The sequence below is a fragment of the Cololabis saira genome, chromosome 13 (genome assembly GCF_033807715.1).
Source record: "Cololabis saira isolate AMF1-May2022 chromosome 13, fColSai1.1, whole genome shotgun sequence".
In the NCBI taxonomy this organism is placed as follows: Eukaryota; Metazoa; Chordata; class Actinopteri; order Beloniformes; family Belonidae; genus Cololabis; species Cololabis saira.
The window spans coordinates 37,373,119-37,398,897 of record NC_084599.1 but is presented as its reverse complement, the minus strand read 5'-3'; the positions used below and the strand labels follow the sequence as shown (position 1 = coordinate 37,398,897).

At 37.8% G+C, this 25,779-nt stretch overlaps 1 protein-coding gene across 3 annotated transcripts in view; it reads right to left on the bottom strand.

Annotated features, from left to right (window-relative positions):
• The window catches only part of LOC133458677 (1-phosphatidylinositol 4,5-bisphosphate phosphodiesterase gamma-1-like), a 75,585-nt gene extending 60,191 nt beyond the window's left edge, over positions 1–15,394 (bottom strand). For 2 of the 3 annotated variants that reach the window (XR_009783961.1, XM_061738835.1), the window contains exons 1-2: positions 14,806–15,394; positions 12,844–13,147 (exon numbers count right to left, since the gene is read on the bottom strand). Coding sequence is in view for 2 of the 3 variants with exons in the window: in XM_061738835.1 (XP_061594819.1) it covers positions 12,844–13,102 (259 nt within the window). In the remaining variant the exon portion in view is untranslated. The remainder of the gene's footprint in view (positions 1–12,843; positions 13,148–14,805) is intronic. The other variant, XM_061738837.1, reaches the window with a different exon arrangement.
• Between the last annotated feature and the right edge of the window lie 10,385 nt (positions 15,395–25,779).

Here is a 25,779-nt window from a genome sequence, read left to right as displayed (position 1 = left end):
CTACTGAAAGTTTCTACTAAAAGTTTCTACTAAAAGTTTCTACTGAAAGTTTCTACTGAAAGTTTCTACTAAAAGTTTCTACTAAAAGTTTCTACTGAAAGTTTCTAGCCTCCATTTGCACAAATTGATGAAACCAAAACAAACTAAGCAAACGTAATTAATTTGGTAGATAGAGTCCAGTTACTACAGAATAGCCTACAGTTCAGTTGAATGGCCTAACGCAGGGGTCGGCAACCCAAAATGTTGAAAGAGCCATATTGGACCAAAAACACAAAAAACAAATATATCTGGAGCCGCAAAAAATGAAAAGTTTTGTATAAACCTTAGAATGAAGGCAACACATGCTGCATGTTTCTATATTAGTTAAAACTACGGGAAGATTTTGTTTTTCATTATACACTTCGAGAAAAAAGTCGAAATGTTGAGAAAAAAGTTGAAATTTCGAGAAAAAAGTTGAAATGTCGAGGAAATAGTCAAGATTTTGTGAAAAAAGTCGAAATGTTGAGAAATGTCTAAATGTCAAGATTAATGTTGAAGTACAATCTCGAGAAAAAAGCAGAGAAAAAAGTCAAAATGTTAAGAAAAAAGTCGAAATGTGGAGAAAAAAGTCGAAATGTCAAGGAAATAGTCAAAATGTCAAGAAAAAAGTCAAAATGTTGAGAAAAAATTTGAAATGTTGAGAAAAAAAGAGAAAAAAGAAAAAAATAAGAAAAAAAAAGGGAAAAAAAATAAAAAAAAGGAAAAAAAAGGTCAAACATTTTTGAAAAAGCTCCAGGAGCCACTAGGGCGGCGCTAAAGAGCCGCGGGCCGCATGTGGCTCTAGAGCCGCGGGTTGCCGACCCCTGGCCTAACGTTACACTCCCCGAAAAAGTGTGGGGTCTGACACATCCACAGCATTAATTCTGCAGGGCAGGCTGCGAGAGTGCGGATGGGTTTTATTATAATTTACACATTCACCGGCTAGAAACAACAACAATCAAACAACAACAACCATTATTCATTGCATTATTACATTTGTGGGAAATTATTACAACATTGAAAGTTGAAAATTTTCACTTCCCCACAAACGTAATAAATCTCTACAAACGTAATAGTTATTACATTTGTGGGAAATCGCGTGTTACGTTTGTAGTAGGCAGCGACTATTACGTTTGTGGGAAATGTATTACATTTGCAGGATTATTACATTAAAAGCTGCATATTTTTATTACGTTTGTGGTTTATTACGTTTGTGGGCATTATTACATTGGCGGGCGTTACAGTTCCTATTGAAGGTTTCTACTGAAAGTTTCTACTGAATGTTTCTATTGAATGTTTCTACTAAAAGTTTCTACTAAAAGTTTCTACTAAAAGTTCCTACTAAAAGTTTCTACTAAAAGTTTCTACTAAAAGATTCTACTGAATTTTTCTACTAAAAGTTTCCACTGAAAGTTTCTACTAAAAGTTTCTACTGAATTTTTCTACTAAAAGTTTCTACTAAAAGTTTCTACTGAATTTTTCTACTAAAAGTTTCTACTAAAAGTTTCTACTGAATTTTTCTACTAAAAGTTTCTACTAAAAGTTTCTACTGAATTTTTCTACTAAAAGTTTCTACTAAAAGTTTCTACTGAATTTTTCTACTAAAAGTTTCTACTAAAAGTTTCTACTGAATTTTTCTACTAAAAGTTTCTACTAAAAGATTCTACTAAAAGTTTCTACTAAAAGTTTCTACTAAAAGTTTCTACTGAATTTTTCTACTAAAAGTTTCTACTAAAAGTTCCTACTAAAAGTTTCTACTAAAAGTTTCTACTAAAAGATTCTACTAAAAGTTTCTACTAAAAGTTTCTACTGAATTTTTCTACTAAAAGTTTCTACTAAAAGTTCCTACTAAAAGTTTCTACTAAAAGTTTCTACTAAAAGATTCTACTAAAAGTTTCTACTAAAAGTTTCTACTGAAAGTTTCTACTGAAAGTTTCTACTGAAAGTTTCTACTAAAAGTTTTTCTACTAAAAGTTTCTACTAAAAGTTTCTACTAAAAGTTTCTACTGAAGGTTTCTACTAAAAGTTTCTACTGAATTTTTCTACTAAAAGTTTCTACTAAAAGATTCTACTAAAAGTTTCTACTAAAAGTTTCTACTAAAAGTTTCTACTGAATTTTTCTACTAAAAGTTTCTACTAAAAGTTCCTACTAAAAGTTTCTACTAAAAGTTTCTACTAAAAGATTCTACTAAAAGTTTCTACTAAAAGTTTCTACTAAAGGTTTCTACTGAAAGTTTCTACTGAAGGTTTCTACTAAAAGTTTCTACTGAAGGTTCTTACTGAAAGTTTCTACTAAAAGTTTCTACTGAAAGTTTCTACTGAAGGTTTCTACTAAAAGTTTCTACTGAAGGTTTCTACTGAAAGTTTCTACTAAAAGTTTCTACTAAAAGTTTCTACTGAAGTTTCTACTGAAGGTTTCTACTGAAAGTTTCTACTAAAAGTTTCTACTAAAAGTTTCTACTGAAAGTTTCTACTGAAGGTTTCTACTGAAAGTTTCTACTGAAAGTTTCTACTGAAGGTTCTTACTGAAAGTTTCTACTAAAAGTTTCTACTAAAAGTTTCTACTAAAAGTTTCTACTGAAAGTTTCTACTAAAAGTTTCTACTAAGTTTCTACTAAAAGTTTCTACTGAAGTTTCTACTAAAAGTTTCTACTAAAAGTTTCTACTAAAAGTTTCTACTAAAAGTTTCTACTAAAAGTTTCTACTGAAAGTTTCTACTAAAAGTTTCTACTGAAAGTTTCTACTAAAAGTTTCTACTAAGTTTCTACTAAAAGTTTCTACTGAAGTTTCTACTAAAAGTTTCTACTAAGTTTCTACTAAAAGTTTCTACTGAAGTTTCTACTAAAAGTTTCTACTAAAAGTTTTTACTGAAAGTTTCTACTAAAAGTTTCTACTAAAAGTTTCTACTAAAAGTTTCTACTAAAAGTTTCTACTAAAAGTTTCTACTGAAAGTTTCTACTGAAGTTTCTACTGAAGTTTCTACTGAAGTTTCTACTGAAAGTTTCTACTGAAAGTTTCTACTGAAAGTTTCTACTGAAAGTTTCTACTGAAAGTTTCTACTAAAAGTTTCTACTGAAGTTTCTACTGAAAGTTTCTACTGAAAGTTTCTACTGAAGGTTTCTACTAAAAGTTTCTACTGAAGTTTCTACTGAAGTTTCTACTGAAAGTTTCTACTGAAGTTTCTACTGAAGTTTCTACTGAAAGTTTCTACTGAAAGTTTCTACTGAAAGTTTCTACTGAAGGTTTCTACTAAAAGTTTCTACTAAAAGTTTCTACTGAAGTTTCTACTGAAAGTTTCTACTGAAGGTTTCTACTAAAAGTTTCTACTAAAAGTTTCTACTGAAGTTTCTACTGAAAGTTTCTACTAAAAGTTTCTACTGAAAGTTTCTACTGAAAGTTTCTACTAAAAGTTTCTACTGAAAGTTTCTACTAAAAGTTTCTACTAAAAGTTTCTACTAAAAGTTTCTACTAAAAGTTTCTACTAAAAGTTTCTACTAAAAGTTTCTACTGAAAGTTTCTACTAAAAGTTTCTACTGAAAGTTTCTACTGAAAGTTTCTACTGAAAGTTTCTACTAAAAGTTTCTACTGAAAGTTTCTACTAAAAGTTTCTACTAAAAGTTTCTACTAAAAGTTTCTACTGAAAGTTTCTACTGAAGTTTCTACTGAAAGTTTCTACTAAAAGTTTCTACTAAAAGTTTCTACTAAAAGTTTCTACTGAAAGTTTCTACTGAAAGTTTCTACTAAAAGTTTCTACTAAAAGTTTCTACTGAAAGTTTCTACTGAAGTTTCTACTGAAAGTTTCTACTAAAAGTTTCTACTAAAAGTTTCTACTAAAAGTTTCTACTGAAGGTTTCTACTGAAAGTTTCTACTAAAAGTTTCTACTAAAAGTTTCTACTGAAAGTTTCTACTGAAGGTTTCTACTGAAAGTTTCTACTGAAAGTTTCTACTGAAGGTTCTTACTGAAAGTTTCTACTAAAAGTTTCTACTAAAAGTTTCTACTAAAAGTTTCTACTGAAAGTTTCTACTAAAAGTTTCTACTAAGTTTCTACTAAAAGTTTCTACTGAAGTTTCTACTAAAAGTTTCTACTAAAAGTTTCTACTAAAAGTTTCTACTAAAAGTTTCTACTAAAAGTTTCTACTGAAAGTTTCTACTAAAAGTTTCTACTGAAAGTTTCTACTAAAAGTTTCTACTAAGTTTCTACTAAAAGTTTCTACTGAAGTTTCTACTAAAAGTTTCTACTAAGTTTCTACTAAAAGTTTCTACTGAAGTTTCTACTAAAAGTTTCTACTAAAAGTTTTTACTGAAAGTTTCTACTAAAAGTTTCTACTAAAAGTTTCTACTAAAAGTTTCTACTAAAAGTTTCTACTAAAAGTTTCTACTGAAAGTTTCTACTGAAGTTTCTACTGAAGTTTCTACTGAAGTTTCTACTGAAAGTTTCTACTGAAAGTTTCTACTGAAAGTTTCTACTGAAAGTTTCTACTGAAAGTTTCTACTAAAAGTTTCTACTGAAGTTTCTACTGAAAGTTTCTACTGAAAGTTTCTACTGAAGGTTTCTACTAAAAGTTTCTACTGAAGTTTCTACTGAAGTTTCTACTGAAAGTTTCTACTGAAGTTTCTACTGAAGTTTCTACTGAAAGTTTCTACTGAAAGTTTCTACTGAAAGTTTCTACTGAAGGTTTCTACTAAAAGTTTCTACTAAAAGTTTCTACTGAAGTTTCTACTGAAAGTTTCTACTGAAGGTTTCTACTAAAAGTTTCTACTAAAAGTTTCTACTGAAGTTTCTACTGAAAGTTTCTACTAAAAGTTTCTACTGAAAGTTTCTACTGAAAGTTTCTACTAAAAGTTTCTACTGAAAGTTTCTACTAAAAGTTTCTACTAAAAGTTTCTACTAAAAGTTTCTACTAAAAGTTTCTACTAAAAGTTTCTACTAAAAGTTTCTACTGAAAGTTTCTACTAAAAGTTTCTACTGAAAGTTTCTACTGAAAGTTTCTACTGAAAGTTTCTACTAAAAGTTTCTACTGAAAGTTTCTACTAAAAGTTTCTACTAAAAGTTTCTACTAAAAGTTTCTACTGAAAGTTTCTACTGAAGTTTCTACTGAAAGTTTCTACTAAAAGTTTCTACTAAAAGTTTCTACTAAAAGTTTCTACTGAAAGTTTCTACTGAAAGTTTCTACTAAAAGTTTCTACTAAAAGTTTCTACTGAAAGTTTCTACTGAAAGTTTCTACTGAAAGTTTCTACTGAAAGTTTCTACTGAAAGTTTCTACTAAAAGTTTCTACTAAAAGTTTCTACTAAAAGTTTCTACTGAAGTTTCTACTGAAGTTTCTACTGAAAGTTTCTACTGAAGTTTCTACTGAAAGTTTCTACTAAAAGTTTCTACTAAAAGTTTCTACTAAAGGTTTCTACTTAAGGTTTTTACTAAAAGTTTCTACTAAAAGTTTCTACTAAAAGTTTCTACTAAAAGTTTCTACTAAAAGTTTCTACTAAAAGTTTCTACTTAAGGTTTTTACTAAAAGTTTCTACTGAAAGTTTCTACTGAAAGTTTCTAAAGTTTCTACTAAAAGTTTCTACTAAAAGTCTATACTGAAGTTTCTACTAAAAGTTTCTACTAAAAGTTTCTACTAAAAGTTTCTACTAAAAGTTCCTACTAAAAGTTTCTACTGAAAGTTTCTACTGAAAGTTTCTACTAAAAGTTTCTATTGAAAGTTTCTACTAAAAGTTTCTACTAAAAGTTCCTACTAAAAGTTTCTACTGAAGGTTTCTACTGAAGGTTCCTACTGAAGGTTCCTACTCATCACTATCCAATAACAGAGCTCCAGTTGTTTTAAACTGAAGACTTTTCTCCACTTTTAATATCAAACAGCGCTTCATTTGTATTTCCAGCAGGGGCGGCTGGCCCATAGTGGGCGAAAGTGCATCGCCCTCCCTAAGCCACACGGAAAAAAGAGGGGGAAAAAGCAGTTTATTTTGCGGTACTTAGTCTTAATATTATTGTCCAATCAGCAACCTGCCCCACTTGCATGATGAGAATCTTTTGTCATAATTTTGACCCTAACATTCATTTCTACGGGCTCCAGGAGTGCTTGCCCCTAACGGGGTTTCGTCATACGCGTGTGAAAAGACCAATATCGTCATGGCTGCCAACTCAAGCAACTCCATCGTTTCTCTGAGGGAATTACCGTTTAAACGTAAAAATAATGTGGATAAATTGACTATAAAAGAATCGGGACCCACCAGACCAAATTTAAATATCAAACAGGTGACAAAAAAAAAGCAGGGAAAATATACAATCGCGGATTTAACCGGAGCTGGTATGAGCGGCTAACGTGGCTATGCAATGTAACGCTGTAATAGGGATGGGCGGTATGGAATAAAAAATGTATCACGATAATATCTGGCATTTATCCCGATAACAATAAAAAAAATACCAATACAAAAACGTCATCAACTGGAATTTTTCTTTCTTTCTTTCTTTCTTTCTTTCTTTCTTTCTTTCTTTCTTTCTTTCTTTCTTTCTTTCTTTCTTTCTTTCTTTCTTTCTTTCTTTCTTTCTTTCTTTCTTTCTTTCTTTCTTTCTTTCTTTCTTTTAGGCTCATTTCTTTCTTTCTTTCTTTCTTTCTTTCAGGCTCATTTCTTTCTTTCTTTCTTTCTTTCTTTCTTTCAGGCTCATTTCTTTCTTTCTTTCTTTCTTTCTTTCTTTCTTTCTTTCTTTCTTTCTTTCTTTTAGGCTCATTTCTTTCTTTCTTTCTTTCTTTCTTTCTTTCTTTCTTTCTTTCTTTCTTTCTTTCAGGCTCATTTCTTTCTTTCTTTCTTTCTTTCTTTCTTTCTTTCTTTCTTTCTTTCTTTCTTTCTTTCTTTCTTTCAGGCTCATTTCCTTCCTTCCTTCCTTCCTTCCTTCCTTCCTTCCTTCCTTCCTTCCTTCCTTCCTTCCTTCCTTCCTTCCTTCCTTCCTTCCTTCCGTCCTTCCTTCCTTTACACAAAAACGTCATCAACAGGAATTTATAGTTTTTACCGTGAGATACAAATTCTTACCGTGGGGAATCTTTTTGACGGTATATCGTGAACGGTAAAATATCGCCCATTCCTACGCTGTAAGTTCACTATCTGACTTTAATTTATTCTTATTTTACCCATTGAATGGGTCATCATGTCCATCTTCGCAACAGTTTCCCCCCTTGAGAAATGTGTCACTGATTTCCAGAGTTGAGGAACTCAAACTGATAATTAACAGTCTTTAAATAAAGGAACCAGTTGATAAAAGCCCAGAACCACAAACGTGTCGTCATGCATCCGTACATGTTTATTCTGCGTTCATGGCAGGTTTCCGTCTCAGCTGACGTTATTTAGCATGTTATTCTACATTTCTGGACTTGACTCACCTACAGTTTCCTGCCAGAAGGAAAACAAACCTATTTCTGTCTCATGAGCCCCCCCCCCCATACTCTCTACCATAAAATATAGTTTGAGACACGTGGCGCACAGACCGAGACTCTGAGCTGCCAGAAGCTTTTCTCTGAAATAACTCACATCCAGAAAATACATTTTTTACTTTAAAACCTCCCACTAAATTCAGGACACAGACGGCGACAGACGACGGCCCCCGGCCCGCAGACAACAGCCCTGTCTGGAGAGTTACTGTGAGGCCAAAGTGGAGGAAGCAAAGGTCAGAGGGCAGCGATCCGTCCGTCCGCTGAGGAAGTCGTGGCGGATCCTCGGCTAGATGTCGACTCCTGCAGCACGAAGACGAAGGACGTCGCTTCTCCAATATTTCAAGTGTTTTCTTCCTATCATCCAGCGTCTTCAAAAGCCAAATTTTCATCTTACACATTACTAACATTTGTGTAAAAGCTAGAATCTGACATCAGTTGTAGACATTTTAAATTCTCAACACATTAAAGTTCAAAAACTGCTTCATTTTGTCTCAATGTGCGACTTAAAAACGAAAATTTCTAAACTAATCATAATATCTTTCGCAACTCACTAAACTGTACCTGAAGTGTTCCTTTTTACCGTATTTTCTGGACTATAAGCCGCTACTTTTTTCATAGGTTTTCAATCATGCAGCTTATACAAAGGTGCGGCTATTCTGTGGATTTTTCTTCCACCGCTCGGGGCGCTCTAACCGGAATTAGAATCAAAACTAAGACAAAATAAATGCAAAGAAGAATATGCTATTTCTTCTTAAGCAGAAGTAGGTAGAAGCAGATTTCAAACAGATAAATAGATAAATAAATACCGGTTATTTTCTCTTGGTTCTGTCCCATTTTAATCAGCAAAGTTGCTGCCGTGTTAAAAGACACTGTTAGGAAAGGATCTATGTAGTAATGTAGTAAATATCTAATCTAACAACATAAATATCTGCGGCTTGCATATCTTTTTTTTTTAAATAGAGCGGATGCGGCTTATATGCAGGTGCAGCTTATATTCCAGAAAATACCGTATTTATAACTAATTGCGGCTGATTTTCTTTGGTACATTAATAAGAAATAAAGTGATATAAAACCACGTTTTTACAATGGAAGTGGACGGGAGAGATGACAATTTTGTCTAACCTGTCAACGGGGCCTTGACTAAGGGTCAATCCTCAACACATTAACGTTCAAAAACAACCTAATTTGTCTAAACGTTCTACTTTAACGACCGTTTCACCCGACTGACACAAACCACCACGTTCAGACGTGTTAAAACAGCAACATTAAAACTGCATCTCTGGAAACTCGGGCTGGGGATCAATTCAAATGTCAAGAATCGCTTCCGATTCTTAATATTACGACTCAATTATCACGATTTGAGTCGATCGATTTGGGTTAGTGTTATTAAAACAGTTTTTCGGCGGCTTTGACAGGAGATGGTTCCTGAGATCGGTTGTATTACTGCAATAATTAACTTCCGTTTGGCATTTCTTGAAAATGGCTTTGCTTTTGTCCAGCTCACCTTTTTCTTGGCGTCGTTTCTGAACCTGAACTGGCTCCAGATACGAGATTTAAACCTTTCAGGAGTTTTCAAAACCAGCGCTTTGTTTGCTCTATGCCTGCTCTTCGACACCGTGTTCATTGTTTGATAGTTTCACACCACGCGCATGCGTGAAGTAGATGATGTGACTACTGGGATTACCGGTAAAGTTCATCCGGGGAAAATGTAATAATGAAAAAAACGATCTTTAGACATACGAATCGATTTAGAAATCGGAGAATCGATTTTTTCAACACAGGCCTAGTGGAAACATCAACAGGTGAACAAAATCCTGCAAAACCATCCGACTGAAACACGAGTTATGTGTTAAAAACTCAGAAAATCCACACAAGACCAGTGTTTTAACCAATATTCTGCTGTTTTTTGGGAGGTAGGTTCACCTGCTCGGCCTCAGCAACACCTGAAACATCCCAAAACAGTAAAGACCAGAGATCCTGACAGCGATGCAGAGATAGAAACCATCTGGTTCTGTCTCAGCCTCGGCCGACGGCTGCACAACTCTCGTCATGTTTTGAGGCTAGTTTAACTGTCTCCTGGTGACTTTATGCACCGTATCTTCCTCATGGTTCAATCCCTTCGCATATCAATAATGATTTTGCAAACTTTTACGCTAGTTTTGTGTCTCTTTTTACCAATAATGTGCCTCTTTTTAATAATAATGTGTCTTTTTTTACTAATAATGTGCCTCTTTTTACCAATAATGTGCCTCTTTTTACCAATAATGTGCCTCTTTTTAATAATAATGTGTCTCTTTTTACCAATAATGTGCCTCTTTTTAATAATAATGTGTCTTTTTTTACTAATAATGTGTCTCTTTTTACTAATAATGTGTCTCTTTTTACTAATAATGTGTTGCTTTGTGTCTGCAGCACTTCGTACTCACTATTCATGTCTCTACATTCACCATGTGCCAGATTAGAGTCAGTATTTGGTATATTCATGGTTTCAGGATGGCTGCAGATGACAACACGACTTCACGCCGTCCTGACCGTCTACAGTCGATAAAACGGAGGAAACTTTAAGTCAAGGAAAGACGTTTTCTCTCCTCTTGGAAAGAAGCAGCTGAGGTTTGTCGGAGGAAAGACTTTGAAACGCTCGTCTTTAACGCCAGGTCACGCGGCAGAGTCGATCCCTCTCAACCAATCAGGCGCCTGCAGAGTTTCTAGCTGCAGCAGGACACCAAAAACACCAAAAACCAGTAACATGCGCTTGTTTCGGTTCCCAACTAGAGGCTGCGGCACCTTTTCCAAGCTGATGCAAACAGGAAGTGGCTTTAGGAACATGATAATTTATGTCTTGGAGAGAAAACGGTTTCTTGATCATTTTACAGACGGACCGCCGTGATTGGTTGTTGTGTTGGTCTGGAACAGGGGTCGGCAACCCGCGGCTCTAGAGCCGCATGCGGCTCTTCAGCGCCGCCCTGGTGGCTCCTGGAGCTTTTTCAAAAATGTTTGACCTTTTTTTCTTCTTTTTTTTTCTTTTTTTCCTCTTTTTTTTTTTTTTACCTTTTTTTCTCTTTTTTCTCGAAATTTTGACTTTTTCCTCAACATTTCGACTTTTTTGTCGAGATTGTACTTCAACATTAATCTCGACATTTCAACTTTCTTTTTGAAATTTTGACCTTTTTCTTGACATTTCGACTTTTTTCTCGACATTTCGACTTTTTTCTCGAAGTGCATTATTTAAGAAAAAAATCTTCCCCCAGTTATAACTAATATAGAAACATGCAGCATGTGTTGTCTTCATTCTAAGGCTTGTACAAGACTTTTCATTTTTTGTGGCTCCAGACATATTTGTTTTTTGTGTTTTTGGTCCAATATGGCTCTTTCAATATTTTGGGTTTGCCGACCCCTGGTCTGGAGGAACGAAGCTCCTCTAATGTGAACTAAAGTGGGCGTCTTCCTGCCCGTTTCACCTCGTACTGCCACATAGTATGAGGTGAAAAATACTGTTTAAAAACAAACTAACAAAAACTTATGAGTGACGTCACTGGAATGTTGTCCAGTTCTTCTTATACCATCTATGCTGTCGAGGATGTTAACTGACAATCCAACACAAGTGAACCCTGGTGTTATGGTGTCAATGCCGAGTATTGACTCATGATAAAACAATCAGTACTAAGAAGACTAAAAAAAAGACACTGGGACGTCTCTAACTGACACTTTTCATTGGTTTTGTTGTCATTTCTGTCTCTTTTCAGTACATTTGCAGTGTTTTTGTTGTCACATATCCGTCTCCATGCGGTGATGATGCGTGTTTATGGTTATTTGGAGTTGGTTGCTGGTTGTTTTGGACCCGACATTGTTCCCAGCACCACCTACCCACTCACAACGGTCCCCGCGGGTACATAATTAAAGACTTCCTCCAAGAAAACCTCAGAAGCAGCTTCTAATTTGTTTCTACATTTATTTTGCTGCTCGGCTTCAAACCAGAAGCCTATCCCATCTCTGCTGGGTCGTTTCTACTCCTGCCCGACCCGCAAACATCAGTGGTGGGGAAAAAAAAAAACGATATTGCAATATATTGTTGCGCTCTCTGTCGCAATAAATGATCGATAAACTGACGGCAAATATCGATATTTTATTACAACACACATAATGGATTTACGCGGTTGTCTCTGCACTATTGTTCATGCACTTCAATTTGTCCGGCTGTACAGTGTTTACATTTACAAGACGAGCAAGCAGTGAGGTACGATGCAAAATTAAGTTACTTACTGACTTTTCAGTATTAGAAACAAAGCAGTGCACTGTCCTGGTTTATATAAAACATGTTATTAATGTTCATGCACTTTAATTTGTCCAGCTGTACAGTGTTTACATTTACTAGGAGGCAGTAAGGAACTATACAAATGCACTTTCTTTGTACATTGTATGAAGTTTCTATCATTGAATAAATGTATAACTACGGACGTTTTCCTTTTAATGGGTATTTTTTCTTTTTCAGTCACATATAAAAACATTACTGTTTACTGAAGCGTACTCCTAAATTAAAAAACGTGTGCTTTTTATTATTTTACCTCTTTTCTTATCATTTTATTTCATTTATTTGGTATTTAAGCATGCTCTTAAATTAAATACTCTCTGAAAACCACGAATGAGATGTGTACCTGCGGTACTCTACTGCCCTTAGATTTCAGCAACTTGTGCTTTTTATTATTTTACCTTCTTTTCTCAAAATTTTATCTAATTTTATTTGTTATTTACTGTTTAATTGTGTCTTGCCGCTTTTAATGTCGATGTAAAGCACTTTGAATTACCTTGTGTTGAATTGTGCTATACAAATAAACTTGCCTTGCCTTGCCATACAGGACTGTCTCAGAAAATTTGAATATTGTGATAAAGTTCTTTATTTTCTGTAATGCAATTAAAAAAACAAAAATGTCATACATTCTGGATTCATTACAAATCAATTGAAATATTGCAAGCCTTTTATTATTTTAATATTGCTGATTATGGCTTACAGTTTAAGATTAAGATTCCCAGAATATTCTAATTTTTTGAGATAGGATATTTGAGTTTTCTTAAGCTGTAAACCATGATCAGCAATATTAAAATAATAAAAGGCTTGCAATATTTAATTTGATTTGTAAGGAATCCAGAATGTATGACATTTTTGCATTACAGAAAAATAAAGGACTTTATCACAATATTCAAATTTTCTGAGACAGTTCTGTATATCATGATATATCATTGATGAAATTTCTTACTTAGAATATCGTAGATCGTAGTATCGTGATATTATCGTTATCGTGGGCCACATATCGCCACAGTATTGAATGGTGAGTTCCCCGTATGGTCCCAGCCCTAGTAAACACGTCCAGCAGGGTTCTGAACCCGGCCCGTACTCACTCTCTCCCTCCACCTTGTCCGGGTTCCGGCTCCACACGACCTGCCGGGTGTCCTGCCGGACCTGGAAGGTCCTCCTCTCGGGCCGCTGGGACTTCTTCTGGTAGAAGACGGTCATGACGGTGCCCATCTCCAGGCTGTGCAGGATGCGCGGCCCGGCCTCGGTCCAGTCCGGGGTCCTGGAGGCCGGGACCGGGGCCATGGCCGGGACCGGGTCCTCCACGCAGCCGTTCACGCAGCCGCTGAACCTGGCCGCGCACATCTTCACTGCATAGTTCCCAGGAACTCCTGCAGGTCGGGCTGCCACCTTTCAGAAATACAGATCAGGGACGGCCCGATTTTAAAAAGGGACATCCCCAAAACTTCTGAACTGCATAGAAATTAGGGATGGGCGATATTTTACCGTTCACGATATACCGTCAAAAAAATTCCCCACGGTAAGAATTTGTCATTTTGCAGTAAAAACGATAAATTCCTGTTGATGATATTTTTGTGTAAAGCTGATTTATGGTTCTGCTTTAAATCCGTGCACAACGTACGTGAATGAAGGAAGGAAGGAAGGAAGGAAGGAAGGAAGGAAGGAAGGAAGGAAGGAAGGAAGGAAGGAAGGAAGGAAGGAAGGAAGGAAGGAAGGAAGGAAGGAAGGAAGGAAGGAAGGAAGGAAGGAAGGAAGGAAGGAAGGAAGGAAGGAAAGATATGAGCCTGAAAGAAAGAAAGAAAGAAAGAAAGAAAGAAAGAAAGAAAGAAAGAAAGAAAAAAAGAAAGAAAGAAAGAAAGAAAGAAAGAAAGAAAGAAAGAAAGAAAGAAAGAAAGAAAGAAAGAAAGAAAGATAAATTCCCGTTGATGAGGTTTTTGTGTAACAAACATGGCGGATCTGAGTCATTCCAGTTTTGCAGTACAGGTGTAACTAATTTAATTGTTTTTTATCAATTCAATTTAATTGGTGTAGTTTAGTAGCATTTAGTATCTTTTAGAGCAATGTTTTGGGGGCTCCAAAGACTGAATGTGGTGATAGATTTATAGTTAAAAAGATGGAGTTGAATTGGTATTTTTTTTATCGTCATTTTTATCGTTATCGGGATAAATGCCAGAAATTATCGTGATACATTTTTTAGTCCATACCGCCCATCCCTAATAGAAATGTATTTATTTTATAGGAAAAAACAAAATGGTTTGATTTCAAGTTTAAAGTGCTTTAATAGCTTTGAACTTGCATGACTGTGCAGACAACCAACCATACTAGCAACTGAAATATCCTCCTATGCTACGTATGTCCACATCAGCCCAGATGTAGAATATAGCTACAGGTGAAGAATATGGTGTAAAAGTTAATTTATTTCAATAATTCAACTTAAAAGGTGAAACTAATACATTACATAGTCTCATTACATGCAAAGCAAGATGTGTTACACCTTTATGTGTTATAATTTTGATGATTGAATTGTTTATTGATTTCATAATATAGAGATTTTTTATTTGGGGTTTTGATAAACTGTGAGTCATAACATCATTACATCCACTGTCGACACTTTACACTGACACTTTATATTTTTATTTATACCACTACTGTCATGTACATTTACATGTACATTTTTTTTGACATTCTTATATTTATATATTTTGTACATACAAGACATGCCTCATTTATCTGTTTTATTTTATTCTATTATTATTCTTTTTGGTACTTTGAACGTCTTGATGCTCAGTTGTTCTTGCAATTGAGCACAAATAAAGGCTTGAAATATCTCACTTTGAATCTAGTGGGAAATACTATATTTATTTCAACTTTAGTTGAATTTACTACGAATGAAGTTTTTTCAATATATTCTAATTTTCCGACTTTCACCTGTATATTATGACATCAATAAATAAGAGCATAATATATGTCCCGTATTGGTTCAATACAACTTTTAATTCCCAATTACGTAACAATTCCGTATTTCTAGGGACGGGTGTGAAGCCTACCTGCAGGATTTACTGGTCCGTGGTGGCTCTTGTGCAGAACCTTTGGGCTTTGGCAGTAAAATCCGGGCCTTAAACGGTGTCAGCGGTTAAACCTGGTTAAACCTGGTTAAACCTGGTTAAATCTCAGTGTGATCGCAGGATGACGGACATCAGGATCCTGCTGGAGCTGAGACGTGGACGCGGCTGCGCGCCGCCGCGGATCTCCCCGTTATCCCTTCCAGATGCGTCTGGCAGCAAACCAGAGAAACCCACTCGGAGGGGGGGAACGAAACTCTCATCCCTGGACTCGGGTTTCCACCCCGAGTCTCCAGTCCAAAGCTGCAGAGAGCTGCACGGTCCGGCTCTCTAGGAGCGTCTCTGCCGCGTCTCCGCCGCGTCTTGCCGCGTCTCCGCCGCGTCGCTGCCGCGTCTTGCCGCGTCTCTGCCGCGTCTCTGCCGCGTCTCTGCCGCGTCTGCGGTAAGCGTGATGTCCCCTCCTGGCTCCGGGAGAATGAAGTCTGTGCACACGACTAAATACGCCGAATGACGTAAGGAGGCGCAGGACAGCCGGCCCGAGGGGGGGACATGAGGGGGGACGAGGAGACTCGGAGAGACCGGAGATCCGGGGACGCGCTCCGCTCTGCGCGCACCGAGCTCTGCTGCTGCTGCTCCAACTCCTCCTCCTGCTGCTCCTCCTGGTGGGAACCGCAGTGAAGTTAGTTTTAAGTTGGATATTCGACAGACATTCGCTCTGGTAACCTCTCATTAGGCTCCAGGGCGGCTCTGAGCGGCTCTGAGCTGCTCCAACATTTCAAATGCGCTCGTATTACAGACTTTACAGTAAACACAGGCACACAGAAAAGGCCTGAAGCTGTCCTGACTTCATGTTTTCAAATGAGATGTGAGCAGCAGAGGTGGAAAAAGTACTGAAAAATTGTAATTGAGTAAAAGTATCTTTACTTTGCTTAAATCCTACTCAAAGTTACGGAAGAGTATTAGGGCCACTTAAAAAAAATAAAAAGAATTCTGAGAAAAAAGTCAGAATTCTGACTTTAATCTCAGAATTCTGAGAAAAAAGTCAGAATTCTTGGCCACTAAAAAAAAAATAATAATTCTGAGAAGAAAGTCAGAATTCAGAGAAAAAAGTCAGAATTCTGAGAAAAAAGACAGAATTCTGAGAAAAAAGTCAGAATTCTGAGAAAAAAGTCAAAATTCTGAGAAAAGAGTCAGAATTCTGACTTTAATCTCAGAATTCTGACTTTAATCTCAGAATTCTGACTTTAATCTCAGAATTCTGACTTTAATCTCAGAATTCTGAGAAAAAAGTCAGAATTCTGACTTTTTTCTCAGAATTCTGAGATTAAAGTCAGAATTCTGACTTTTTTCTCAGAATTCTGAGATTAAATTCAGAATTCTGACTTTAAAAAAAAAATAATAATAATTCTGAGAAAAAAGTCAGAATTCTGACTTTAATCTCAGAATTCTGAGAAAAAAGTCAGAATTCTAGGCCACTAAAAAAAATAAAATAATAATCCATCCATTATCAATACCCGCTTTATCCCTTGCGGGGTCACGGGGGTCTGCTGGAGCCTATCCCAGCTATTATACGGTGAGAGGCAGGAATCACCCTGGACAGGTCACCAGTCCATCGCAGGGCCACATATAAACACACAAACCATGCTCACAACAACACTCACGCTCACACCTACAGGCAATTTAGAATCACCAATTAACCTAGCGTGCATGTTTTTGGACTGTGGGAGGAAGCCGGAGTACCCGGAGAGAACCCACGCAAGCACGGGGAGAACATGCAAACTCCACACAGAAAGGCCCCTGCCGGGCCTGGGAGTCGAACCGGGGACCTTCTTGCTGTGAGGCAACAGTGCTAACCACTGCCCCCCAAAAAAAAAAAAAAAGTAAAAAAAAAAAAAAAGTCAGAATTCTGAGATTAAAGTCAGAATTCGGACTTTTTTCTCAGAATTCTTTTTATCTTTTTTAAGTGGCCCTAATACTCTTCCGTACAAAGTAAAAGTAAAAGTACTCATCTAAAAAATTGACTCGAGTAAAAGTACAAAAGTACTTCATTTAAAATGTAATTTGAGTAAAAGTTACTTTCAGTTATTTAATGCAAAAAAAGGATGAGTCCCGAATCAAATCCAGCCCAAGTTGTTTTAATTAACTTAGAGGCATATTAAAGTACACATCCACACTTGTAAAAGCTCAGCTGAGCTCAGTAACATGATCCTTTTACTTCTGCAGAACAGGACAAAAAGGACAGTCACAACCTGTACTGTAAAGTGCAAACTATTTTCAGTCATATTGTCCAACCGACAACACTAAAACCAGAATCAAAGTATTCAAACACAAAATAAAGTGCCCAATGCCCGCAGGATCCTGCTATTCACAATAAACCACAATAAAATGCCCACAAGATTTTCACCATACATTTTGTACTCAGTAACGTGAGGGGGTTCAAATGTAGTGAAGTAAAATACTTGGGTCAAAATGTACTCGAGTAAAAGTAAAAATTACATATTTCAAAAACAACTTAGAAAATTACAAATTACTCATAAAAAGTACTCAATAAGGCCTACAGTAACGTGAGTAAATGTAATTTGTTACTTTCCACCCCTGCATGTGAGATATAAGCATAGATACTGTGTTTACAGTTGATTAGGAGCTAACAAGCTATATATATTAAATATCAAAATGTATTAAAAAAATTATGAACAACTTTTGAAATAAAAAATAAAGAGGTGTATCTTATGCAGCCAGAGTGATACTATTGTAATGAAACGTCAGGAGGTTATATCACACCATACAAGCTAAAGAAAAAAGGACCCAAATGTCTCTGAACTGTGCTGGCATGGATGTGGTGAGATTGGTACATTAATACATCTGCTATGGTTCTGCCAAGTAGTCCAACAATTCTGGTCTGAAGTTATTGACATTTTGGAAGCTATTTTGAATATTCGTGTTCGTCAATGTCCTGTTGTGTGTTTATTGGGGAGTGCAGTGGAGAACGTGCATGGGAAGATTATGCAACGTATCATTGCTCTCGCCTTCCTGTCTGTAAAGAGGTCAACACTCATGAACTGGTAGATTCGCAAACCAAACTGCTTTGACAAACACAACTGGCTGAATGACTTTATGGATTTAATATCAATGGAAAAGGCAACCGCAATCCTCAAAGATAACGAAAATGACCAATTTGCCCCATGGGCTGTCATTAGACAACAGTTGAGAATAATGTGATAATGATATGACCTGATGTGTTAGTCACATGCTTCTTATTTTATTTGACTTACTCTTCTTTTAGAGCTGGACCTGAACTGACGCTAGAGGCACCATCATTCTTAAAGTTTATCTGTACCAACCCTTCCCCCACCCTCTTTTTTTTTTTTTTTTTTGTTATTGTAATGTCTCTTTTTTTATTTATTTATTGTTTTTGTCTTCATTTTGAAAAATAAAAAATTATAAATAATAAAAAAAGAAACGTCAGGAGGGCCTCTGTGCCTGCCGGTGTGGATGCTGCGGGGAGGAGTTTCATTACCTGATTGGGAATCACTTGCACCTGTTTCGAGTAGGAGAGGAATAAAAGAGGTCTGTGAATGTCTGGACAGTGAGTGGGGAATACTTCAGTTTGTGTCTGAAGCTGCGGCACCGGTCCGGGCTGGGAGGGTGCGGATCGCAGCTTTTATTGTTGCCGGCCGCGAAGACAGCTGAGTAGGGGAGCGAGCCTTTTCCTGAGTGAGGAGGGGAGGCTGCACGCCTCCTTTAGGTAGCGAGGGACCGGGAGTAGCAAGTGCCGTTGCCTTCTCCTTACTGAGGCTTCCCTGCCACAAACTGCTGCCGGTTGTCACTAACCCGGCCCAGTGACGCTTCACGTCCATGCTGACACCCCGTAGGGGGGGGCGAGATAAGTGAACTCAAATACTATCTACATTTTCCGTTATATGTTGTGTCGTTTATATTTTTCCTTTCATGTCTATGTATTTAGTTTCAGTATTTGAGTGATTTGAGTTACAGACGTTATTAGTTATGCATAGGGCAAAAAGAAAATTATTACCAAGTAATCTACAGCAGTTGTTTGTTTTTTCAAATCCAGAAGATATAGAACATAGAAGGAAATATAATTTCAAACATCAGCATGCAAGGACCACTCTTAAGCAGATGTGTACATCGGTTGTGGGAGTAAAACTGTGGAACTCTCTACAAAATGATTTAAAGGAATGCACAAAATTACTTAGGTTCAAAAAAATGTATAAAGATAACATTTTTAAGTTATATGATCATGAATAGACTGGGAATTAAGCAGTATTATTAATATCTGTGGTTGGTTCTATTTAAGTGTATATTTTTGTAAATATTGGTTACATTGACTGTTATTTTTTTTTTTTGGTATTTAATAAGGGGCAGGTAACATAAGACTTGTCTTCATCCTGCTCCTTTTCGGTCATGGGTGTGTAGATTGACCACCATGCACGAAATAAATAAATTTGCATGGCAGTTCATTTCCCCATATGAACTCGAGCATAATGTTTTAAACAGTGCTTTAATGGGAAAAAATAAGTGCCGGTACTCTCCCCCTCCAGTCGTGTGTGTGTGTATATGTATGTGTATATATATATATATATATATATATATGTATATGTGTGTGTGTATGTATATATAATTAGTTCTGAATCAAACCCACATGAGCAAGTGTTGTGGAACCACTTTTATTAACTTTAAGCCTCATGGCATTTTGGTGGACATGAAAAGTAACATTGAAAAAAGGGCATAGAATAACAGCTTCTTAGAAATACAAGTCCCACTTTTTTTCTTTCCTTCTGTAAACACATTTCCCCTCAATATTAGCCCCGCCCTCTGCAAACCCGTTCCACTTCATAAACATTATCCTGCATTTTATCTGAAAATATTTCAACTTCAAAAGCTCAGTTTGTTGACCAGCTATAGTGTCTGTGCATGAACATGTTAAACATCAAATTGTTCATCAGGTAACTTGAACTATATGCAAAAGTGTGTGAAATGCAAAAAGTCATCAGGCCTGAACTTGTGGAGGGTACTGGGAGGGCAACAAAACAAGCTGATTCCACTTCCAACATACAGCATGGATGGATATGGATAGGAGATGGGGGAGACTGAAAGAAAGAGAAAGCAAAAAGAAGCATACACATTACCTACAATGTGAGGAAATTTAAAAAAAAATCAGACAATAATAAGTGCCACATTACTTTGAATAATTAAAATACATCTACAGTGTTTGCACATACAGTATAATGTTTAATATGTTGAATATTAATCATTACTCTTAAAACAGTAGTAATAATTTACAAAATAAGACATTACTGATAACCTTCAGTAAAATTAAGACAGCAGCTTACTTAAAAAAGGCTCCAGCAGGTCTTGGCTTCATCTTTGCTTGACTGGTTTGGTGCTTGACAAGCTTTCTCTTCAGCAGATCTTCTTCCCTTTGCCAGCCAGGACCTTACATACTGTATTTTCACGACCATATGGCGCACTGTGTGGAAAGGCGCACCCTCAGTTTTGTGTGTCATTTTTGGTTTTAAAACACACATACGGCGCACCGACCCAAAAGGCGCCGTCTACGGAGACGGAGCTGCACACACACGCGTTGCAAAACACACACGCGCTAAAAATAGAGCGGAAGCAAAACTTAGTTTGATATTTTATTTCACTTTTCACATCAATCAAACCCTTCAAAAGGTTCATCTTCTGTTTCTGCATTAAAGAATTAAAAAAAACCACCGGGGCGCTCCACATAAACCTGTCTCAGCCACCAGCCCTTTTCATTTCACTCTGGCTGGAAAAGTCTGTTTAGGCAACGCTTTTCTTTTAAAAATCACCATAGCCGGCAGTTTCTGTCCATCAGCGTGGCAGGCAAGCACAAGAGTAAATAAACTTTTCATACCCCGTTGTGCTGCAGATTCCGACCGCGGCGGTCCCGGGTCCCGCTCCGCTCTGCCCCCCCCGCGCTGGACCGGGTCCCGGTCCGCCCCCCCCCCCCCCGCGCTGGTCCTCCTCCGCCCCCCGCGCTGGTCCCGCTCACACACACGCGCTGTCGGGGAGCCGGTACCGGGTTGTATCCGACAGGAGCTCCGCTCCGCTAATTCAGCTGCGCCAGTCCGAATTTCCAGACCTGTCTCGGCCACTTGATCATCATCCCTTCATCCAGCCACCCCTTTTCATTCGTCCTTATGACTCCGGCTGGAAACGTCTTATGCAAAGTTTTTCTTTTAAAAATCACCATACAGTTTCTGTCCATCAGCGCAGCAGGCAAGCACCACATAAATATGAATGTGTGTGTGTCGCTCCGCGAAATACACACACCGCATGTCGGATATCCGGTACCGGGTTTGTAACCGCCAGATTTGGCTGCAAATCTCGGAGGGTGAAGCTGATCCGACCTTAGGCGTACCCCAGAAATCTCTGCTCGCAAAGCGGCCGGGAACCAGGTCGACCGGACCCCGCTTGGGGAACCAGGAAGTCGGGCTGCAGCAGCGCCCATCACCGCGGCTTTAACCGGGGAACGTGACCGGTTCCGACCGGCCGGGACCGGAGGAGCCCACATGGACTGGTAGTAGGGGCTCCCGGGGAAAGAGCACCGGCATTTCAGCCGGATCTGCCCCGGGGATGCGGCGATCGGACCCGCAAACCCACGGCAGCTGCATTCTCGGTTCCCGACATGCAAAACACACGCGCTGCAGAACACACACACACACGTGTGCTTATTTAAATAGAGCGGAGCAAAACTTAGTTTGATTGTATTTTATTTCACTTTACACATCAAGCAAATCCTTAAGTCTTCATCATCTGTTTCGCATTAAACAGCTCAGTGGATGGTCTCATTCACGTCCGCAGGTCACGGGGGCTTCACCCGCCCCCTTCTCTTTTTACCGTTCTCATGGTGGCCGGCCTTACATTACCGTAATTCAGGTAATAGACACGGCGCACTGTTTCATAAGGCGCCCGGCACATTTAAAAAAAAAAAAAAAAAATGTGCGCCTTATGGTCGCGAAAATACGGTAACTGTGCGGCTCAAACTGCTCTAATGGTGGCCCGTTGCATTTCATGAAAATCAGATTTGAAAGCCTCCTTATAGCAAGGGAGTTTCTTTTGGCAGAAAGGATGTCGTTCATGCGGCTGAAGGCTCGCTCACATTCACTTGTAGACACAGCAATGGAGTTGACAGCTTTAAGTAGGGGCTTCAGGTCTGCTGGTATCATAGATCCCCGTTGCTCCTTGTATTCCCGAAATCCTTGGATGCTTCCTCTTCTCTCTACTTTAAGCCTGTGACACAAGCGGATGACCTCTGCATCACCATACTGTATGTCCAGCTTTCCCTCAGGCCATTTGTTTGGCTGAAGAACCATCATATCCTTCATCATCTGGTCTTCACCTCTTGGCAAGGAGCTTTGTGTGCTGACATGTGAGGAGGTACATGGAGTCATCCTGCATTTTATATTTTCTGCCATGCTGCGAAAGAACTGCCCAGCATTGATCTTCACAATTGATCTTCACAGCCTCTGTATGTGGACCTGATAATGACACCATGGATTCGAACACTCTGATCTGTCTAGCAAGCAGCTTCTCTGCTTCAGGAAGTGTCATGTCTCTCTTTTGGATCATCCTTGAGAGATCACTGAGCTCTGTGAGCGCATCGTACATGACTCCCAGATTGAAACCAAAGGACACAGAGGTGAGAACATCATGGAGTCCCTTGTATTTTGCCCTTTCTGTTGAATACCTGCTCACATCATTAGCTGCAGTAGAAAAGTGCACCTGGAGCACTTTTGTAGCTCTCCCAAACTGCTCTTACAGTTCTTTCACTTGAAGCTACCCAGCGGACAGTCAGGACACGCCCTATGACAAGAAGACGCTGGCCAATGCTGTGTGCACACTGAGATAATTCCCTCTGGTTTTTAGGGGAAGCGTGATATAGACTGTATAGCTTGTAAAAAAAAAAAAAAAAAAAAAAATCTTGAAATGGTTAAGTCCACTGACCTCCTTCACAACATCTCCAACAGCCAACTCCAGACGATGGTTTGAGCAATGCCACTCAAACGGGTCTGGAAATCTTGAAGAAAGCTGTGTAGCAACTCCAGCTCTTTTGCCCAGCATCACAGAAGCTCCATCACATGCAAAGGCTACTAAACACTCGCCCAAAAACTGGTCATCGAATCCATGTTTGTGAAGACATTCCAGTAATGTCTTTGTGATGTTATCTGCTGTGGTCCCATCCAACTCAAGCAGCTCAAAAAAATTGTGTCTGGTTCTTTGTTTGCAATAGCAGCTCTCAGGCAAACTACCAACACAGACTTACCACTAATTGTGGTGGACTCATCAATCAGCACACAGTTTTCTTCTATTTTTGATGATGTCAACTATTTTCTTCTTCATGTCTGTTGAAACATGGTCAATAATTTCAGCACAGGTGTTGTTGGAGTGTAAAACTCTGCCCATGCTGACTCCATTTAACTCTTGCAGCCTTATGTCAGTTGGCATATCAGTAAAAGGACGCCCGTGCTTACCAATTTTGTAAGCTGTCCTAAAAACTCTGCAGGTTGTGTCATATTCAGCTTTGTGCATATCTTGAATATGTTTAATCATTTCATTGTCTGATGCCATCTTTTCAATTTCTTGAACTTGAATATATACTCCCAGGTGTCCCGTTCTTGACACTGGGGGTGGTTCTGGAGGTACTTTTGGGCGTAGAGCCCATAACCGTGCTCGGGTGTGTTGGGAGTGTGGGTGTGACCGACACCTGCGCCGTGACTAGGGTTGCAAAGGGGTGGAAAATTTCCGGAAACTTTCCATGGGAAGTTAAGCTGGGGAATTTTGGAAATATTCCAAATTGGAAACTTTCCATGGGAATTATGGGAATTTATGGGAATTAACTGGAAATTGGGGGTAATTTAAACAAACTATCATATCCAAACATAAATGTAAATATTTATTTTGTCATAAGCAGATATCCATGCGCGATAATACAAAAACATGACATTTCAACAGATTTATTTGAGTAGAACTTTAGTTTTTATTCTTGTATGAACAATTATTTTAATGAACAACAAAAACATGAATGTTGAGTAAATACTAACTCACCCCACTCCCCCACCCAATCAAAAAGTAATGCAAGTTAAACATTAATACCATTATAGATCAAATATATTTACCCCATAATATTATCAAAACTTACTTGACTTTATATAGTCCGTGGGCTCAAATGTGTGGCTTCAATAGTCTTGTGCTTTGAGCTCAAATGTGTGGCCTCAAGGCTTCAAGAAATCACCTGTGCATGTGATGGAGGAATGCACAGTGCCTGTAGGGGGTGTGGCCTCAATAGCCCTGCAGTAAGCTGTGTGCATGTGATGGAGGAATGCACAGTGCCTGTAGGGGGCGTGGCCTCAATAGCCCTGCAGTAAGCAATGTACTGTGTGCATGTGATTGAGGAGTGTACTTGCATTAAATATGGTTGTTTTAGCCAAGACTATGCTACAATATATTTCCCCCAACTATATTTAAGTTCCCTGTTAAGGGCCAACCTTCAATTCTGTAAATTTCTTATTTATTCCCGTTAATTCCCATATATTCCCGTTAATTCCCATGGAAAGTTTCCAACTTTGAAAATTCCCGGAATTTTGCAACCCTAGCCGTGAGGGGGCGGGTACAGCGGGCCAACTGCCCGCCCCCTCGCTGTTGACTCAGACCGTGGCCTCAACCAAGAGAAAGGGCAGCCATGTAGCTGCCAAAGTGGGGGGGGGTTGACCTCCAGGTGTTAGTAGACAGTGGAGCTGGGGGGGGTGGCGCATGTGCATATCAGGAGTGTGGCAGTCAGTTTGCCAGTTCGACTCCCTAGCACTAGTAGCAGAGTTCCTCGTTGCTGATATTCCCTCCTCTGATATCCTGCTGGGCTTTGGAGTTTTTTGTCCAAGTATGGGGCGGTGATTGACTACAAGGAAATTTGGTAGAAAGAACAAATTGAGTGTCCAATGAATGAATGAATCTTTATTTCGGCTTGTACAGAACAAGATGAAAAGGAAGAAAAAAACATTTCTTTTGCCGAAAAGGTGTAGGCTGAAGCCGTAGCTTATTTCTTCCCTTTCTACCCTTTTTTCTTATAAGCAGCAAAAATATGAAACATTAGCTTTTACTCAGTGAAAACAAACAATACATAAAGAAGAAAAAATAAGTAAGACAAAATATAAAATTGACATTTCACATCCTAAAATGTTTTTGATAGTATAATAATATATATAGTAGATATAATTATAGTGTTTTATATTTATTTACAATATTTTCTTTAAACAATTTCTTAAACTTGACGATAGAGCGACACATTTTTAGTTTGTTATTGCAACTATTCCAAATTTCTCTAGCCTTAACTGATGTACATCTCTTTTTAATATTTGTTCTTGCTGTCGTTATCTCAAACATGAGTTTCCCCCTCAGGTCATAGCGGGTTTCTTTTATCTGGAACAGGTCCTGAATGCAGTTTGGAAGCAGTTTCTGCTGGGCTTTAAAGGCAAATAAAACAGTTTTCTGCTCTACTATATCATGGAATTTTAAGGTATTATATTTAATAAAAAGATTATTTGTTGGTTCATAATAGTAGGTTTTATTAATTATCCTTAAAGCTCTTTTCTGTAATAGAAAAATAGGGTTTGTATTTGTTTTATAGGTATTACCCCATATCTCCACACAATAAGTCATGTATGGAACGATCAGCGAGTTATACATTAAAAACTGTGCTCTTTGACAGAAAAAATAATTTGTTTTATTTACTATTGCTAGGGTTTTAGACATTCTTGATTTTACACTATTTATATGTGATTTCCAGCTAAGTTTATCATCGATTATTACCCCCAGGAACTTATTTTCATATACTCTTTCTATTTCCATACCACTAATTTTAATTGTTATATGATTATTTTTTTTTCTAGTGCCAAAAATTATGAACTTAGTTTTAGT